The sequence below is a fragment of the Bombus vancouverensis genome, chromosome 13 (assembly GCF_051014615.1).
Source record: "Bombus vancouverensis nearcticus chromosome 13, iyBomVanc1_principal, whole genome shotgun sequence".
NCBI lineage: Eukaryota > Metazoa > Arthropoda > Insecta > Hymenoptera > Apidae > Bombus > Bombus vancouverensis.
In genome coordinates, this window is record NC_134923.1 from 9546833 (window position 1) to 9567436 (window position 20604).

The 20604-nt window shown below is 43.0% G+C and overlaps 1 protein-coding gene across 2 annotated transcripts in view; it reads right to left on the reverse strand.

Moving 5' to 3' along the window:
• The window catches only part of bi (T-box transcription factor bifid), a 166736-nt gene extending 154458 nt beyond the window's left edge, over nucleotides 1-12278 (reverse strand). The window contains exon 1 of one of the 2 annotated variants that reach the window (XM_033341053.2): nucleotides 10052-12278. In XM_033341053.2, coding sequence (XP_033196944.1) covers nucleotides 10052-10769 — 718 coding nt within the window. In that variant the 5' untranslated portion in view covers nucleotides 10770-12278. The remainder of the gene's footprint in view (nucleotides 1-10051) is intronic. The other variant, XM_033341049.2, reaches the window with a different exon arrangement.
• Between the last annotated feature and the right edge of the window lie 8326 nt (nucleotides 12279-20604).

Here is a 20604-nt window from a genome sequence, read left to right on the forward strand (position 1 = left end):
AGGGAAACTGCGAGACGAGAGCGCGAAAATTTCCGCCGTCCATACCTGCCAAAATCGATCCGTCTCCGCTTCTTTCAACCACCATTGTCACATTCTCTTCTATTAAGAATCGTTCAGGCTTTTTCCACTAAGAAGCTTGCAAGCTTTATTAAACGAGGACCACTTGTATAGAATAGTCAGAGTTGAAAGAAATCAATCGATATATTGGTTTTCCATTTAAATGTTTGTAAATGAAATTTCGTATATTTATGGGGAAGAAGAATTGCTATTAATTATAGCTTTTAACCAACATGGCTTCACAATTGAGAGTATCGTTAGCGTGAGTTTCGATTAAATTCCATGACCGCATTTGCACCAATTACCAGAGATTTCAATTGTGCAGAATCTGATCTCACATCCTTGACAATTTCGGCAAATCAACGAATGCGTCTCGAAATATTCGCAAGCTCTCGCAAACCATTTGAATCTGTTCCAAAGACACCGAGATTAAAATTAAAGCGAAGATTAAAATTCGAGATATTCGTTGAGGTGTACAAGATTCGTGTACAATAGCGGCACTAATTTAATTATGAAAAAGCGTGTTGATGCTACATGCTTTACGGTTTCGAGTTTTCGAAACCGTTTAGAATCGCGGAATTCTCAGGCCAGCGTGTTAATTTCTTGAAAGAGTGCGGTTGCTCGATTGGACCTGGTGCGACGAGTACGCAACGAAGACAACACGTGTCGACGGGCTTGGCGAATTAATTCATCGTTGAGGTAAACGAAGGGAATAACTAGCTGAAGCGGATGAGGTGGACGCGTGTAATAACGAGATGTCAGATAAGACATCGAGCGAGGCGAGTCGGCTGAAAATCGCTTCTCTCCGCGCTCCGATTCGCTTGTTCGCGCTGCTAGCGTGACACGCAGCCGCGTGCGACCGATACTCGACGCCGATCGCGCTCTGCACGAGATCCAGATCGCCGGAAATCGGCGCACGTCACGTTGCGCAGCTCGAAGACAGCCTCTTTGTGCGCTCGTCACGTCAAACGTTTGCAACTTCTTTTTGCACAGACTTTTGTTCAACGATCGCGGATGATTGAATCGTTCCTTTTTTGTGGTTTACCCTGACTATTGAATAAAGCTTCTTGCGCTCCTTTTTGGCACTCGAACGTTTGGCCGAATTACGTCAGAATAAAGATCACGTTTCCTTGGTTTGGCACCAAACGTTTTTCCAGAGTTTCGTCCAATGAAAAATAAAAGATCGAATTGTTTCTTCTTTCGTGAATTTTCCTTCCCGCTACCCTTTCCGTTTTAATTTCCCTTACAGCGAATATTTTCATTTCCAGGTTTCGTTTAGTTGAAATGAAAAATGGAATTGTCTGTTCTATCTCTTTAGTTTGCATAATTGACATCGACGCAGTAATTGTAATTTTGCAGTTTGATTATTAGGTTGATCGTGGTTTATTTGTTTAGAAGCGAAGAGTATTTCGATACAGAAAATGATCGAAAGTGAAAGAAAGCAATTCATACACTGTTCGTATTCTTTTTTAACTAGAATTTTTCTTATTTCTAAGGGAAAAGGATCGTGGCTATTCTTCGTTGGAGTTTTGAAATTGCTTTGAAGCAGTCCAACGAAAAGTCGAGGCGATTTCGTGATCAAATATTTATGACGATTAGAACAATTATAGTACATTTGAAATATCTTAGTCGCCATCGTTTATGAATAATTTATTCGTTCAAAAGTAAAATTATTATAATTCTCGACGTTATTCAAAGTCAGAGGACACGCGTGACACTTCAAGGCGCTCGCAGTTTTGCATTGTCGATAGAAACTTCCAAATATTTCTAGCTTCACGTTTTCCAAGAACTCAATTTCTTCGAAAATTGTTCGTTTCTTTTGTACCATTGATTCGCGTTTTCACACTATATACCTTCCACGGACACTTACGAATTGATATAAAAGGAATGTTTCTTCCTAAACAAACTGCGTCAAATCTTCCACTTTCCTTCGTCGAAAAAAAAAGAAAAAAAATGGTTCAGTATTTTCCACGAAGAATCACAGAATTTTGCTTACGTACGTTGCATTCAACACACCACTGTCCTTACGAATTAACGATTTTCAAACGCGAACGTTCGAAAAAAATTAGAAATTTGTATATCAAACGACGAACTCCCTCGCGACGTCTAAATCAACGAAGTTGATTCGGCGGCCCTCGTTTTTCAAAACTAACGATCACTACTGTCCCCTAAACCGTTTCCAACGCTCACAAAACTACAAAGTTTCACTATTCTCACGAATCACACTGTCACAATCGCAATTGATAATATCACACCACGAGTGCTCATTTCGTCGCCGAAAAAAATCTGTCAAACGTGTTCATCTTCCTCGAGAAGTTTCACAGGAACAGGCGAACGCATAGCTCAGAACGAAAATCACTAATTGCTGTGGAAGATTGGCGCAGAAAATCGAGCGGATGAACTGCCCGGAAATCATAGTTGTTCGTCGTCAGTTCGCGATCTCAATTTGGCCACCTTGCCTTCGTTATTTCATTGATTTTCCAATGGAATCCGGATCGCTGTTTTTGGCTGGTTCGTTATCGGCTTCTCGATATCCGGGAAAGATACAGCAAAATCCATTTTTCCAACGATATTGCCTGCGCAAGGATTTTTGGAGCAATTTCCAGCGTCCGATTAAACCGGTAGCGGTTGCTGCCTTTATGGTATCATTGCTCGGACGATTTCCAAGTTCTGGAACGAGCAGGAGCAGCTGTTAATCATCCTGTTGAAGCAGAACCACGGGCACAACACTGTGACCCGCGATGGCTATCAACGCCGGATTAATTCACAGTTTCTCCGGCCGAGATTTATGGAGATAACGATGCTTAATTCCTTGCGGTGCGGCTCTGTTGACAGCTTTTTTATCTATGCTCTGTTCCTGCTAATGGATCTTGAACACCGCGATCGCTCTTTTCTGCCCTCTCTTCGATCATTCGTGTCGTTTGCTTCCATCTATTGTATTTCTTGCATGTCGAAAACTTGAAGATAACTGATAGAATGCTTCCGTAATCACGCAGTTGAAATCGCGTCAGAAAATATTTTTGCTAACTTCTCTTTCCAAACAACGTAACACCGACGCTCGAAAATTTCCAGCGCTATTTGAATTTTGCACGAGCACCAACTTTCTCGTATACTTCTTCTACGATAGAACCAAGAATATCGTAATTCTAGCTTTTATCTTTAGACGTAGTTAATAATATAGTTTGATATGAGAGTGATATTACGAATAAAATTGTTATTTACTCGATGAAGTGATTATTTAGTTCTTTCGAAATGCCAACACGTAGCAAACCTTCGAGTCTTTGAACGAGCGTTTCTTTCATATTTGAAGAAGATCGAAAGCTTTAAGAGACAACTGATAGCTGACGAGCAGCTTGTAGCTGCTGAAGTTTTCGACTTGTTCGTGTTAACGAGTGTCGTTTCCTTTTCTTATCCGTCGTTCCTTCGATCACTCGTGGATTGTTCATCCGAGTTGCTCCGTCTTAACAGCTCCGAGAAACACCTGATAATAATCGACGAAGAATTTTCATACTTTTAGCCTCAATTTCTTACTCTCTTTTTTATTTCCTGTGAAAAATTTCCTTTTTAAATGACCTGACTATGGCTTTCTTTTCCATTCGAAGAAACTTTAAAGGACACTTGATTACTCGCGAACAGCTTTCACCTTTTAAAGCGTATTTTATCGAGTGAACTTTAGGTTGTGTTTCGGGTCCTTTTTCGAAACAAACTGAATTTGTTTCTTTCAACTGGGAAGATCTGCTAACGTAAAGGGGGAATTAGATCTTTCTGACGAATAAAACGAATAAAATTTCTCTGATGGCGACGACTACAATGCGCCAGCCGCTTAACAACATGGCCGACATTGCGCCAAAGAAACGCGCCAAGAATTCTTTGCGCTCCTCAGCTCCGTCTGCTACGTTCGACGCCGGGAAAACAGAAGAAATCCTGAAACTACACGGAGTAGCTTTCCAAAGTGTTCTGCATACTACGAACAGGACACCACGTTGATTAGAATCGCCAAACCACCATTGCATTCTCGCATAGTCCAAGGTCGAAATTACCGATCAAAGATTCGAAATCGTTTTCAAAAATAAAATCTATATTGATACAATATCTTACGTTTAAGCTACACTGACATCTTTTGCCAATTGTATCCTGAATTCGACGACATCGTATTACCAAACAGCGAAATTCCAAGTCGATCGATTTTCTCCACTAATTTCTATTTAAAATTTGTTTGAATTCGTAAATTCTACTCAATTCTTAGGTTTCGTAAAGTAGCAATTTCAAACATTGGCTCGATACGATCGTCAGACCTCGAAAATAATTGTATCCTCGTAAAATTCCTATGAAACATCATTCGCAGAATTAATTCGCGCGGAAAACAGTGTCTTTACAAAAGTCGACATTTACAATGAGAATCCGGATCGAATTATCAGGGAATTTAATAAAATATTAGTGAAAAGGATCACTTTGTAATTCGGATGGTCGTCCGCGATAAGCCAGAGGATTTAAAGGCGAAGAATAATTACGGGGCGTTAATTAGCCGGGTTTTGCCGCGTCGGACGGCGACCAGACGGGTGTTCGCGAACAAAAGCACCACTTTTCCAGACTTTTCCCGTCGGACGCGTTGCGTAAGACGCGCGACATGTGGAAACCGTGCGCACTTCCGGTTCAGGATGGCACAGCGCCAGGATACAACCGGCGAGACGCGAGAACTTTGTCTCGGAGCTTGCGGAACTTCAGAATTCCTCCTCCCCCACCCTCTTTTTTTTCTCATCACCCAGAGATTTCTGATTAACCTGAAAAATACGAACTTTGATTTTCTCATTGTCGTACGATATTCTAAATCATAGTGTGCACTAATATTAGTTGAGTTATCGGACATCGTAACGTTGCTAGTAAATTTTGAGGAGCCTTCGAACTATTTCGAATTTGTTAAATAATCTGTAAACGAGTAAAATAGAAGTGGAAAAATGTGAGTTTCCGTTTCGTACGAGCAGAAAGTGGAAGATATTTTTAAATAGCTTTAGGACACACGGATATTTTTGTTAATTTCGTGTGATAAAAGGTCGTTGGAAACAAGTGATTTATGGAAGACAATTGATGATGGTGAATTTGAAGTATGACAGAGGGCAGCTTGAGCTTCCATTTTGTATTCAGCTGACACCTGACGCTCACAATACACGTTTGTTTTAATTCCACTAAATTATTATATTTACGACAAGTTGATTAATTCTCATCTTCCTCGGCAGAATTCCTTCAAACGATCATTGTTCCTTAACTGTCAAATAAGTTTCTTACGAACGACGGATTCAATGTACGTTCTGTTTTAAATTGGAATAAGCAAGAACAGGAGACCGTAATCAAAAGATTAAGACTATCGTTGATCGACTTTGAATCGACCGAGGAAGAACTTCGACTTTGGTTTATTTCTGCAATTTGGGGGATCGGCGAATTTTTCCGCAACTTTAACTCGCTGCTGCGTCGAGTTTCCGCTTTAATTTTATTTTAATTACCAGCTGGTACGAAGACGCTCGAACTAGTAATCGAGGCGTAACGAATTTTCATTTCCTTTGCTTCTCCTTCGTTTGGTTAATACATTTGTCTTTTATTTTTGAACGCCAGTCGATGATGGAAAAAATGACACTTTCAAAGTGAATCTGCGTAAAAGCATCTTGCTAAGAAGCAAGCAAACACTTTGCCAAAAAATTGTTGTGTTATTTTTTCACGTAAAATCAAGAATTGTTTACTTGAAAAATACCTAGCAAATTCTACGTCATCAAATTAAAACATGTACATTGATCATATTCCAAAACGAGTTATTAAAATTCTTTCTCTATTAGCGTAACAATACACCAAACAATTCACTTTTCCTTAAAAGTTGTTCTTATTTATTCGCGAGAAAAATCATTCTCACATTGTTTCGTGAAAACAGACACGTAAAACGATGCAATTTCCATTTAACCAAATTTTTCCCCCGTATCTGTCACTGATCTATAACAAATCTCTGCAAAATTCTCTGCGCATCAATTTTTCTTCGTCTTCCAAACGAATTATTCTCGCTCGTCTTTGATAAACCTGCACGAAATTCTCCTCACAGCAATCATTTTGCGTTTGCCAAACAGACCAGTTTCACTGTGTAATAACAAACGATATAACGTAAGAGGAAAACATCGAAACGGCAAACCATGTAAAAGCACGTAATCTCTGAACGAAACTCGGTAACAACGTCGTCTGATTAAAGTGACAGGCGGCGAGGCAAGAATACGGTTAACAAAGCGAACGAACGTGAAACGTCGCTGCAGCCAACAAATGTATCCGCGGCGTGGATGAATAAGCGATGAAACGGTTGCATCGCGTGGCAGACGTCCGTCTCTCTCGATCTTCGATCAATCGTTGGAGAACCAGCAACGTCCAAACGATCAGAACCGAGAAATATTCCGATTTCTGCGATCAGTGATACGCGAAAAGCGGAGAAAGTGAGCGGCTCGGGTGAATTCCGCGCCGAAATCGCGGCGGTTTGCGCAAACCGCGCGCAACAAGTTCGACGCTGTCGCTCGTAAAACAAACCAGAGCCACGGTAATTAAATGCCTGTCGATTTTTCCGCGGTTGTTGCTGGTATTTCGGCGAGCATAAGGGAATCGTGCGACATGTATAGATTGGCGGATTTTTATGGACATAATTTAAAGCATGAAATCTAAATGGAGATTCGTTTTAACAAATAAAAATCGCAACGAGTATTATACTTTCTAGCGTATTCTATTCGACTGTATTCTTTCTGCCTTTTCCACCATTAAATTTCCTATAAATGCGCGAAAATCCGCAATCCAGTCGTGTATTTTTTCCACACGAATTTCCTCGGTTTTTCGATAAAGCTTTTTCGATTTCTTGCCGGAGTCCTTCGATGTTCCGCGCGTAACGATGAATTTCGTGCAGTCTCAGTCGGTTCGAGAAACGGAAGATGATTTATGGATGAACGTAGGAAATTTGTATGGCCGAGAAAGGATTTTAGAATTTGAGAAGGAGGTATATTTTGATCGAATATATCGAAGGCTTGTTTGGTTGAAAACAATTTCGAAATTTAAGAAGCGACGGTGTATCAGTTTGAAGTAGAATCTTTAGACGAACGCACTGAGAGTTTAGTTTGGCTAAAATAATCTGAACATTCGGGCAGTGAACTCGAGAATAGAATTTTGTGTCGGAATTTTCAATTTGAAAAGGACCTGTGTTTAAATTTCAGCGTTTGCAAACCGCATTGAAAGCTTATCCCGAACAATATTATTTTCCAGTCTGACAGATGATTCACCTAAATGCGAGAATAGAAGCTTCACACGGAGGAATTAATTTGTCCGACGCAATTTTGGAACCGAGAAAACGATTGTGTTTAAATTCGAGAATAGAAGATTCTGTGAAACGCGTTGCAAGCTTTTTTAAGGAGAGAAGATTCACTTCGGTGAATCGCAATTTGATTTCTTTGCGAATTTCGAATTTTAAACTACGATTATTATGAACTGCAGGCTCGTATGAAAGTTTTATGGAAAGTTTCTCGGAACTTGTGGAGTTTCCTGCCGTATGAATCTCAAAATTGCCAACTTTGGCGCTCGAACAATGCTTTCTGTCAGATCTCTTCACACACTGATACTAAACTTCGAATATTTCTCAGAAACCTACGAAAACGAAAGCAAGCCGCCTGTACAGCGAATTCTACATCCGCCAAAAATCCAATTTTCTTCCCAACTTACCAAAAAACTAACTGCTCTTGTCGACTGAAACTTCACCGACAGAATCAAACAGAAACTCATCCACGTCTCATTTTGCAACTCGCGTGGCATGTTCGCGACCGATTCAAGAAATTCCACCGCATAGTTAGATCGAATTTCAAGTTTGAGCAACTTGCTCGCTGAATTCTAGCCGCGAGACTAGTATTCGAAACTATTCTTAAGGAGATTCTAGCATTCGCGTGTTGTCGTCCAGTGAAACGAAAATCTCGTACTCGTCGCTACTTGAACCCCGAATTAAACACTCGCTGCCACTGTGTTTTAACGTCTCAATTTAGATTCTACCGGTAGCCAGAAGCAAGATCTACGAGGTGTATTTGTCGCAACATCTGATTCATCCGATCAACGTGTCTTTTTGCGCTCGAACACGATGTTTATCAGATTCTACGATTCGCTTATCAACGAAACAACCTGTTCTCGCGTTGGACATGTCGAAAGATTCTCAATTGGAAGCTAAAATACGTTTAGCCGAGAGATTGACGCGTGATCCATGTTTTTCGTCCGTTTGTTTTAATAGTTTTTTGTTGTATAATTACTTGTGTGAATGGTTACCGAGGATCTGATCAGATCCAGGCACTTTGTGTAAGCTGTGTTTGTATAAGATGTTGCTTGTTTCGCAAAACGATTAACCAGCAGCGGATGAACACGATGTTGCGTTAAATGGCGATCTGCCGCGAAGAATGAAACGTTTACTCTTCGATTTTGTCGAAGATAAACGTACTTATGTAGATGGCTTGGCAATGATTCGTGCGTTGTTAACGAAATTACGATTTTATTTAGTATTGTTTCATAAAAGTAGGTTCCTCCTTATCTATCTGTAGCCTGTATTATATCGGGAATATTGTAAAATAAATCTAAAGGTTGTACAGTATACTAATTTAGTACTGTACTTTAGAAAATTAAATTTTCTTTCAAAAACTTGTTTATTATATAGTAGCAACTGTACGTATGATTCGCAAGATGTTCGCAAATTAACAGTTCCATCTATCATTCGTTCTCTTTTCCACGTATTTGGACTTCCAGGAAAGACTTATCGTACTCTATCAAACCTAAAACACAGAGAACTTGGAACACAAGTTGTACGGTTTAAATAAACTAACGATTCTGTTCTGTAGTTTCTTGCAGAGAAGACTTCATCCTTTTGTATCGACTCAAAATTCTTATTTGGACCAAGTTTTGTGTAATATTAATAATCTAACGATTGTATATAACACATTTTTCATGTAACACCTATTGTCATTTCAAAAAAGACACCGACCTTCCTGTTTCAACTAACCTTTTCACTTATCATATTCAAAACTCTAAGCGCGACTTGTACGACATTAACAAGCTATTGTCACCTGCTGTCTATTATTTTCTTCCGAACAAGACTATTGATTTAAAATATCTACGTGTTACACTCAGAACTTGAAACATTAACAAACTCTTTACATCCGTTGTGTTTCAGAAAATATCCTAACCTTCTCTATCGACTTAGAAGGTTTAATTATTTCTGGAAAAATTCCAAGAAGTTTCAAAGAATGAATTTTTGTCGAATCTACTGTCTTCTAAAAGATACTCCGATCTTAAAATCAAGCACATTTCCTACAACGTTGACAAATCAGACATTTCTCTCTTCTTGCAGAAGAGACTTCAACCTTCCTCTGTCAACATAAAACATATTGTTGTACTGACAACTTGAAGCATAATTCCTACGATATTAACAAACTCTTGCCACCTACTGTCTTCTAGAAAATAATCTAACCTTCTTTATTAACTGAAAACCTTTAGTCATCGAACTGAAGTTCAACGCCAACAAACAAAATTAATTCCTGCAACTTTAACAAACTCCTCCCACCTACTGTTCTCCAGAAAATATTCCAACCTTCTTCATCAACTTCGAACCCTCACCTACTCCATCGAAGTACAACATCACCAAAGCAAATTTTCCTCCTTTTCTCTAACAACCGAAACATCTATTTGTTACACTGCGTTACACCTAAAGCTGTATCAATTGCACTGCAACCTACGAATCCTAAAACCGTGCACCTAAACCTGCAAGATTTACACATTCCACGTGATTTACATCTTCCACGTCGTCGCTACTTCCTTCCGAGCCTCGGATCACTTCTTATCGCTCGTATTACACCGAAAGCTCGGCTACGTGTAATCACAAAGCTTGATCCTGGCCGAATCACGAGACACTGTAGCTTTGGAAACCGGGAAACCGAGTGTAATCTGTCATATGTCTCACCTGGCGGCGTGATGCCGTGAGGATTGAGATGCGGATGATGATGCGGGCTGCTGAGGATCCCTTTTCCCTGTAGATGATGCGCCGTCGGTCCAGGCGAACTCGTGGCTGGCAGATGCGCCGCCGGATTGTAGAATCCAGCGGCGGCCAGGGCGGCAGCGCTGAAGTAGCTGGCCGCTGCCACCGCCGAGGACGGATGCGACAATTCCCTCTGGCTTGGCAACGGGGGCGGCGTTTCCGGCGCGGCGGCCGGGCTTCCCGGTCCTCCGGGTGGCGGTGACGCGCTTCCCTGGGACGACGAGCCACCCAAAATCGGCGGATGTGTCGTCGCAGCGGTCAACAACGACGAGACGCTGAAGTCCGTCGGTCGCGGGGCGGCCGGCGCCGGCAGGTGGCCGCCGGATATGTGTCCGTTCGGGTTGCTGGACGGCGTGCCAGCGATCGAGGTCGCGAAGGCCGAGTGCTGATTCAGAGCCGTCGCTGACGCGGGGTACGCCATCCCAGGCCCCCCCGCCTCGGCCCTCGGCCCCGTGTTTGCACCCTCGACCACGTTAGCCTCCAATTCTCTGCGTCTACGTCGTTGACCCTCGATGTCCTTCGCGGAGGAGTCCACCTCCTCCTCCACCACCTCCTCGAGCCGTGATCGCTGCTGTAGCGCGGAGGGTTGCGGAGTGCTGGCGCAGTGGGTACCCCTGCACGCTGTGTCTTGTTCGAATCTCATCGAGACGGGCGGGTCTGCCGAGTCGCGCGAGATTCCTCTTCGAGTGACTCAAACCGGAGAACGGCGTCTTTTTATACTCTTCCTTCCTTTCTTTTTCTTATTTCTGACGTTTGTATCGATCTCGGATTTTACACTTAAACAATCGGATTTCAAACACGCACAATAACACAGATACACTTGGCAATGTTGGTGGAAAATCTTGGCGATTGGTTTTACACTTGGTTGCGGGTGGATTTCACTGAACCTCGCGATGCCACGTTGTCGACCGTCGTGTATGTCTCTGGTGGTCGATTCTTCGGCATGCTCGAGTTTGTCGAGGGTTTAGGAGCAACGTGTTCGAGGTGTTCAGGAGCGTAGGCCGAGGTCCTCGCTGCGTTGTCGTCGCGCCCGCTGCGAGCTCCCCACGAAGTCCGTCGCGAGTCGTCCTCTCGACATCGTACGTCTCGTGGACCTTGCGCGTTCTCGCGATTCCTCGTTATCTTCGAAGCGCCGCCAAGGCTTCGATCCACCACCAAAAAATTTCTCCAAGACGTATCAAGTCCCGTGCTGTCTGTGGAACTTTGTATCCGGGGATCTCAAAGAAACACGACGAAGCACACTTTCTCGATTCACCCGAGGAAAGATCTTCCTGTAGAATCGGCGGTGGCGCTTAGACAGAGTCACACCGTAAGCCAGAACACCGATTGCTCGGACAAGTACCACTATACGTGCACGTCGAGGACGTGTTAAATCCTTGTGTCGTTCACTGTTCACTGACTCACTGTGTCGTCCACCGATGTCCACTCGAGGCCAGTTCCGCAGAGCACTCACTTCCTCGACACGAATATCAACCGCGTTCGAACGAGGCGAGACAGACACGGCGAGACGCGACGCGAGCACGCGACCAATAGGGTGGAAACCTGCTTCTCGTCGTTGTCTTCGCGAACAGTGCCGGGAAGAGCGGAACGACACGAACGAGTCGGGTCGGAGCAGCGTCCGACGGCCGGACGACACAGGCCGGGGACGAGGACAGTTCGGACTAGCTTCCGATATCCTTACGCGAAAACGTAAGGCAAGAGAGACAAAAAGGCGAAGAGAGAAGAGAGAGGGCTCTCTAAACGAGACACGGTGATCGGGTGCTGTGCGCGCTGGTCGCCTCGGTCGGGGCTGGAGAGCGGACGAAAGGTGTTACTTGGGTGGCGCCGCGATGGTCACTGAGCAGCGCTAGGATTGACACCTCCTCTGGGGGCTCACCCCCACACCTCCCGCGGAGGTGTTGGTGTGCTAAAGTCCTCGTCCGGATTCAGGGCGTGTGTACGCGCGCGTCTACGTGAAGACGGGGGGCGGCCGCGTGTGCGTGTGTACAGACGGAACGGAGTGTGCCTGCGCCGCCGAACGGACGCGGGAGGCGTGAATGCTGGAGGGCAGCGACGCGAAGACTGAGACGGTGCAGGGGCTCCTCCTCCCTTCCCCTTAGACCGTTCGTGCAGCCGCCTAGTGGGGGAACCTGCCACGACAACCTAGCCGAAGCACGATGCACTACCGCGTGGAACGAGAACGGGACTACTAACCGGGTCGCGTGAACAACGAGGAGAGAGAGCTGTCTACCAAAACCCCACCACTTCTTCGAACGGGCGATAATGAGCGCTCGTAGTTCGGATTGGCGTTCCGGCGCCAATCCGAGCGGCGTTGCTCTCGACGCCTTTTCCGACGTTCCCTGTTTCCCTTCAGCGAACGATGCTTCTCTCTCTCTCTGTTTCGTTATCCCCACCATGCACGGATTCTACACACAACGCTCCGGACGTTCTTCCCTCGACTCTCTCTCTCTCTTTCTCGCGCGCGCGCACGGCCCCCACCACCGCGCGTTTAAGGGTGTTAACCGCGAGTACGCCCATTAACACCACCCTCCCCGCGGCACCGGGTTGTCGAGCGGGGGTTTCAGGGGGGTGGGGACGATCGACGTTGCTCGAAGCTTCGCTGTCGAGAACGATGCTGATTGACACGTTGCTGGATTTTCACCGGCCTCGCCGCACACCCACCGATAAAACCAAGCTGCTTTTCGCGATAAGAGCGTCACGCTCGCGGTACGTTTAGTTTAAGAGCTTCTGCAGGGTGTTAGATTCTGTATGACACAGTCTTTTGAGAATATTCTTAATCTCTGGAATCTTGGAAGTTAATTATATGTTACTCTTTCGGATATTCTCAGAGTATTCTTGAAATCAAAGATATTTGCCGAAAGTAGCGTTCTCGATGCTTCGAATCGAATGTTATTTAAACTCGCAAGATTGCAAATCTCGGCTGATATTTCTTCGAACTGATAGATAAATAATCGCACGACACAAATATGCAACCAAAGTTACTCATATTCCAACAATTTCATGCGCCTCCAATTTCAGCCTCCTGCATAGAGCCAACAGGAATTCGCGTCCCCGCGGCGCGCCGGGTGCGCACCGAGCCTCGACAGCCGGTTTTCACCATTAATCCGGAACGGCACTTCATCAGTCATAATTCAAGCCGATTGGCCGTGTCAAGAGCCGTCCGAGTTTTCCGCGAAAAGCCGAGTGAGAAATTTTCGCGAGCTGTGCCAAAGTTCGCGCTAGTCAGCGTCACGAGCATCACCCCGCGTCTCTTCCCCTCCCCTTCCTTTCTCGTACGGATCGTTCGAAGCGACCTGCGCTCTGCACCGCGAGAACCGTCAACGGAGGAGAAACCATTGATCCCGCCCATTCCGCCCCCACTCGCTACCCCTATCCCCTCCATCGCGCGTCACGTGACGCCTCCCAACAACCCGGTTCTACGTCAGTATCGTGGGTTCCTTCAGCACCTTCCCCTACCCCCATCCCGGTTCCGCCCCCCACCTCCACCGCGAAGCCACTCTCGGTTTTTCGCCCCGGTCGTCGTGTGGCCCCCTCGTCCTTCGCGCCGTCGAGTGTTAGCGAGACGCCCAGCGCGTCACAGTGTTGCCAAATCCGCGAGAGCTTTTCCACCGTGATTTTCAGAAACACTCTGCGCGATAGCCACGCTACGAAATCGGCCCACAAGATTACGTTGCTGCGCTGGACGAGGCGACCCGCTGCGTTATTCTATAAAGGAGTCGGATAATCGAGCATGTTTCTGTGGTGGTTTTTCGAATAGGAAATTTTATTAGGAAATATTTCGAAAACATTTCGGTTGATATCGGGATCGTAAAGGAGATTTGAAGATTATTTTGGAGGTTTTCGACATTTTTTATGGATCTTAGAATCTTTTTCATTTTTCTGTTAATTGAGTGAAGATAAAATTTGATTAAACTTTGGAGATCGAAATTGGAATCGTACAAAGGCGGCGAAGGTGGTTTTGGGATTTTGGGAATCCGTAACAGTTGTGCTTCTGTTGAAGTTAGGGAAAGGAAATTTGGAAATTCGAAATTGGATTTCCAGAGGAATTTACGATTATTTCGAAGGGCTGTAGGTTACTTGCTACTTCTGTTCCTTTAAAAAAGATAGCTCGGTTCTTTCAATGATTTTAATAGTATTTTTCTATCGTTAACGAATTTCATAAATTTCATAAAGGAACACGTAAAACGTTAAAATTATTTTTCGAAAGCTTACTTTTCTCCGAAGTTATTGATATTCGTGCTGTTTCATCCCAACGTGTCTTAGACATTTCAGAAATTTTGTTAAGGAATTAAAACTTTTTTCGTTTGTCAACATTCTGTCACAATACTTGGAGGATTCTAGTAAGGTTAACACATTCGTTGGTCTTCAAATATCGTCTATTAAAAGTATCTTTGTCTCAAACATCTAATAACGACTATTCCAGCACACCATTGTTCTTTTTAATCTTGCGATTCGTTAGCTCGAAATGCGTAAGGATAAAAATGCAAAAGTTGTGACAGATGTATTTTGTGGACGCAACGTGTGCATCAATAGCAAATGAATGAATCAAGGAGCATTTTTCGTGACGACGTTGAAGGAAGCCTGTGACGATCCAATTTCTGCACTCTTCTCTACAAGTATCAATCGTACAATCGATTAATATTCGAATAAAAATTCCATTTCTTTTCTCCTGTAAATCTTCCCTTTCGTCAAATTCTCTCAAATTACAAAGAAGATTCGATTTATAACAGTGTCAAGGCTCTTATCTAATCTGTATCGTTAAATAAACTCACTGTAGAGCTTTTTACGCAACAAATTACTTTCATCGATCCTCTCGCCTCCAAAAAACGTAACGTTCAACAAGTTCCACTCAGCGCGAGCCAATCAATTAACGAATGACACGAATGGTTGAGTAGCGTTCGAATCGATGAATCAGTAAGAATATTCCTCGAATCCTTTAACATCCAATAATAATTCGTGTGTAACCATAACTATTAGTTTCGCGTCTAAATGTACAAATCAAAGTTAAATAAAATAATATAGCGATGAATGGTAACCGTATTGTCCCGAAGTGATTCAGCTTTGATATCCAAATCTAGCCGCGACCACATTGAAACCCGTTCACGCGCATTGTGAATCGCATGGCCAGTGTAAATAGAGTCCACGGACCGCGATCGATTCGGCTGGCTATCGTGTTTCGAGCCTCGACAGCGTTTATCGTAGCGCGAGCATTATTGTTTACGCCACGATTCTTTCCTCCCTCGAATCTTGAAAATTTTGAAGCCAAAACGGGCATAGAGTTTGTTCGAAGACGACCAAAATTATTTCGATATCACTGGAGATTCTATCGCGGTTTTTATTCCGTGTCGAAAAATTCGCTGGAGATTTTATTCACAAATTTTTATTCAACCCTTTCACGCTACACAACACCGTACTTTAACGAGCTTTTAGCTAATAAAATGGTCAATGTATTTGTTGTATCTTCTTTATAAAAAAAAATTGCGGATATTAATAATCGATAGAACGTAACTTTTCCTTAAAAAAATTCGATCCTCTAAAGTTTAATTAATGCATGCTCGAGTTACTAGAAAACCATAAATATCTTTTTATTTTCTATTTGTATACGAGTTAATCTAATAAAATATGACCGTATGCATATACCTAAGTAGCGAATTTTGATGTAATAAATTTACAATTGTCGTGAATCGTTCTTCCGATTTAGCAGACAGTCGTTCACGTTAACTCTTTGCGGTCCTATGTCGGACCCAACTCGAAATTGTATTCCGTTCGATGTTCAATTTCAATACATAAAATGTGAAATACCGCGCTGTTATATAGCTTGTCCAGGTTTCTCGTACTGTACTGCCAAATGCTTAATATACACTGTTAGCTGTCGAGTATCTGTCAAGCAAACAACCAAGAGCCACCTCTGAAGTAGCAAAGAACACACTGCACGGAACAATCCTTAATAAAAATCTCGTTTAATCCCATTGCATAAAGCAATCTGACTCTTAAACATTCTAATGGAACGACTTTTTGCTATCATTTTGTCTTGAAAAAAGTTTAAGATGCTTTCACCCGGACCGCTTCCGATTTTAATATATGCCATTCCACGCAAGAGAGAGAGAGAGAGAGAGAGAGAGAGAGAGAGAGACCGGTGAAATGGCCACGGGGAAGGTTTCACTCTGGATAATTGGTTTCTTGCGAAGATCTTGCGAGGGTTACGGCCGCTGCAGGAAAAGTGATTCCGAAAGGAAAAGTAACGCGAAAGAAGTTACCTCGTTTTCCGGGGGAGGCAAAGAAGCGGCAAGTTACGCGCGATACAAAGGCTCTTCCGTCTCGATCGATACTGCTTAACATCGGTTTCGATGGTTTTAAGACGCGCGGCCACCCGAGCACAGCCGTTCGAACAGTTGCAAAGTTCGCCGCGGGAGCAGCAACAAGCTGCACGGAACCGTATGCTGCTGCGTTAAGCCCTGTACACGCTTACGAAATTATTTTATTATACTAGGCATTCGTTTTAAGCCGAGAAAACCAGTTAACTCGTCACTTGGATAATAACCTCTTCATTTAGAGATCCTCTATCTGCTTACATCCTTGTTTAGCTGCTGCATTAAGCCCTGTACACGCTTACGAAATTATTTTATTATACTAGACATTCGTTTTAAGTAGAGAAAATCAGTTAACTCGTCACGCGGATAATAATCTCTCCATTTAGAGATCCTCTATCTGCTTACATTCTTGTTTAGCTGTTGCATTAAGCCTTGTACACACTTACAAAATTATTTTATTATACTACACGTTGGTTTTAAGCGTGACAGATGAGTTGGTTCCTCATTTTAAGCACCGTTTCTTTTGAAAATATACGACCAATATTATTTGTACGTTGTAATCTGTATGTAAAATAATGAACATCGCAGTAGAATTCCATGTATTTGAACTGCATTTAGATATCCATCGGATGAAATTTTAGTCAGTGTGCAAAATAATGAACGTTACAGTAGAATTTCATCTGAATGAACTCCATTTACATGGCTATTGGAATGAAATTTTAGTTAGTATGTGGCGCAATGAATTCTCGTCGATTGAATCCACTTGTTCGATCATCAACTTCTACCGCATGAATGAAAATTCATAGCTAGCGAAGAAAATCAATAAATACTATTACTATCTTAATTCTATTTACGTATATCAACTTGTTTCATTAAAAGTAATGATGAAAAGTGACGTACGAAAATATCTCTTTAAATTTACGTTCAAAAATTCACGTTTGCTTTCTATCCATAGCAGTAAGACATTTGTTTCTTGAAAATTTAATATCAATCACCTCGCCACTTGAATAACAGAATCGACAAATTTGTGGAAAGTGAAATTGTTGATATGTACTGTGGTCATATATTGAAGCTTTTCTCATGATCAATGCTGTTTTTTTCTGAATGAAAATATGAGCATTTAAAAAAGAAGTCTACTATATATAAGATTGCATTAAATATTTAACATCCGATATAGAGAACAATATATTAACGTTCATTGATTTCTAGAACATAGTAAAACGAACTTAGTTTACAAGTAAGTAATATGAACTGTTACCATAAACGTGACTATAACTTTAATTGATTCGTATTACAAGCGTGCGCGTGGTTTTACAATACTTATTTCTCCGAAATAACTTATCTTGTAAGGTCGTATGTACTGTAACTTGTTCTATAACTTCGTACGAACAAATATCTACATGTTTTACAAAGATATTCCGAAATGGTAATTACATGGTAATTACACGTATTTTGTAGCGTGTTCAAGGCTTTACTCATTACCAGACTCGCAGTTTACTACTCGAGGCTGGTTAATAGCTCCATTCACACATGACTCTATAATCCTAGCGCTGTCACGACGCGGATATATCAATACAGAAACACTTTCATTTTCATGCTCCTATTATTTTCTACTTTGCCTCTTTGTCCTCTATCTAACTCGTATACGTCGACTATAATTCGAAGCCCCGAGGCCAATACTTAAGTAGTTCCGACCAGTATTAATGACTCATCAATCGATAACTACGGACTGATTTTCTTACCACCGAATCCCCTAGGACCTTCGTGAAATCCATACTCTTACAATGTGACTACATAGAAGATCTCAAACATATATTCTCATTGACATTATATTCGTTATATATTCATTATAGATGCACACACGATATTGTAAAAATCTGGAAATTACTTACGAACACGCAATGCATACTATAGAGAGTGATATTACTTTGATATTTCACACGTCATAACATTCTGTGTATCTTCATAACTAAATTAAGCATTATATGCAAATTAAATTCTTCAAGTCCCGTATCAGCCACGTTTGTTAAATATCGGCATTTAAAATTTCCCATAAGTCGATGAACATTGCCAATCTACTCGTCAGCTGCTCAACTTCCACCCCTCTCGTTGCACCAAAATGTCCAGATTCTCAAAACCCCCAAGAGCCCCTTATTCACCAAAGGATCCAAGAAACTACACCAATTTATTCCTATCTCTCTAAAACAGTCACCCATCGCCTGATAAGTATCTAGAATTCGACGCTGGTAAGCGTTGGACGAGACAAAAGCTCGGCCAGGCCAGGGAACGCGTCCGACGGGCTGAAGCAAGAGCAAACTTCGCGTCCTGGAAGGAGCCGGAGAGTCCAGTCGGGGCGAGAGGGAGATGGATCCAGCTTCGAGGAGGAAAGCGCTTAAAGATAGGGGGGAAGAGAAAAAAAAGGGAAGGAACAGGGATAAGAGGACAAAGAGCGTGCATGTGACGGGGATGAAGAGAAGCTAACCAGACGAAAGAGAGAGAGGAGAGGAAGGGAGAGGAGAGGTGGTCATAATCGCGCAGACCGCGTCATAATCCGCGACGAAAAACATTTGACGAGCGCGCCTGGCTGGTAAACGGGCAGCGGGACGGGGCGTGGTCTGAACTGGCTCCGCCCGCCGCGAACAACAATCCCCACTATCGCGTTGTAGCGGGCCGCCAAGTGGGGGGTTCCCCGGTGTCGCGGAACGCGCGGAATCGCCGGAACCGAGGGGTGGGGGGTCCGCGAGACGAGGACGGAGACTGGCACGGCATTCGTCCCGTGACCACGACCCGAGCAGGACGGAGAAACTCGGCCGCGCCGCTTCCTGCCTTTTCTTTCACGCGCTTCTTTTTTTTTACACTGTGCCTCCGAGCACGTACTCGCGTATATACGTAGCGAAACGCGTCCGCGACCGCGCCACCGGGAATGGACACCTACGGCGGCCAAGTGTATCGATGTTCGAACGCCGTCTTTACGATCGACACTCGCCACGCTCTTGCCGCGTTCCAGATTCTGTCCGCTTCTTCCCCGGATTTTTATTTGTCATTATTTCGAATTAAGCAATGTGTTTCTTAATCAGAGATTTCTATAATTATAGAATTAGAGCTAGCGAAGGTATTATTAGTTCCAGTTAGGTCGACTTCAGTTCTTGCAGGTATAGATATAACGATCATAAGAGAAGAATACGACAGGGATGTTCGTTTTGATCTTGATGTCACTTTACGAGTAAGAAGGAATGTTTCGATGCAACATGGAAAGAAGTTGTTTTCGTTTACTTTCCAAGTAGATTGGACATATGTTTCTTCTAATGTCTCAGATCATTTGGTAATTATATCGAGGATGTTTTTTGTCGATTCTCTGATTCCTTATAAGTAGGAAGGAACGTTTTAATGGAATATGCAATGAAGTCATTTTCCATTTACTTGTCGAGTCAGTTAGACATAATTTTGTTTCACACAGTGTCTCAGATTATATTCCTCTATACGTACAAATGCACAGAATACACCTTCAAAAATATAGAAAATATTCAAAATGGAACACCAGTCACAGCATTTAAAAATTTCCCACACAAATTTCCGTAATCTAGTTATAAGAAGTAATTTAATACAGTTATCCTGCCTAAGGTTCTTTTACAATAAGAAAATTTTGCAAAATTAGAAAATCAAATAGAAACATAGTCTTCTCTTATCGACGAGTGATTTCCATCTTGGTTGACGAAGCTTATCAAATATCATCTAACGGACTAATTTCTCCTTTGCATAATCGTCAACCTGCCTCGACCAATCGCCATCAAAAGACGTATCGACTGACCAAAACCACAATTCCAGGATCTCGGTCCTCCGACCGGTCCACCAACTGTTGTTATCAATTTTCTCCATCATATTTCCTGTGCATCGATCATCCTAACGCTGAAATTCCACGTACTCACTGTGCAACATCGAAACCGATAACCGATCTCTCGTCTGACTGTTGCACGCAAGAAAATTGACTCGCGGATGCAAAACCGTCGGTGATAGAAGATTATAGCAGACGCCTTTGAGAGGCGGCGAAGCGGATAAGAGATCGGCAGCCACGGCCTGTTCTGCTTTTATTAGGACGCTTAGCCTCGCTGTGAGCTCGGCCAGGAGATAGTCCGCGCCAGATATTCCGTATTTTCTTGTATAATACGG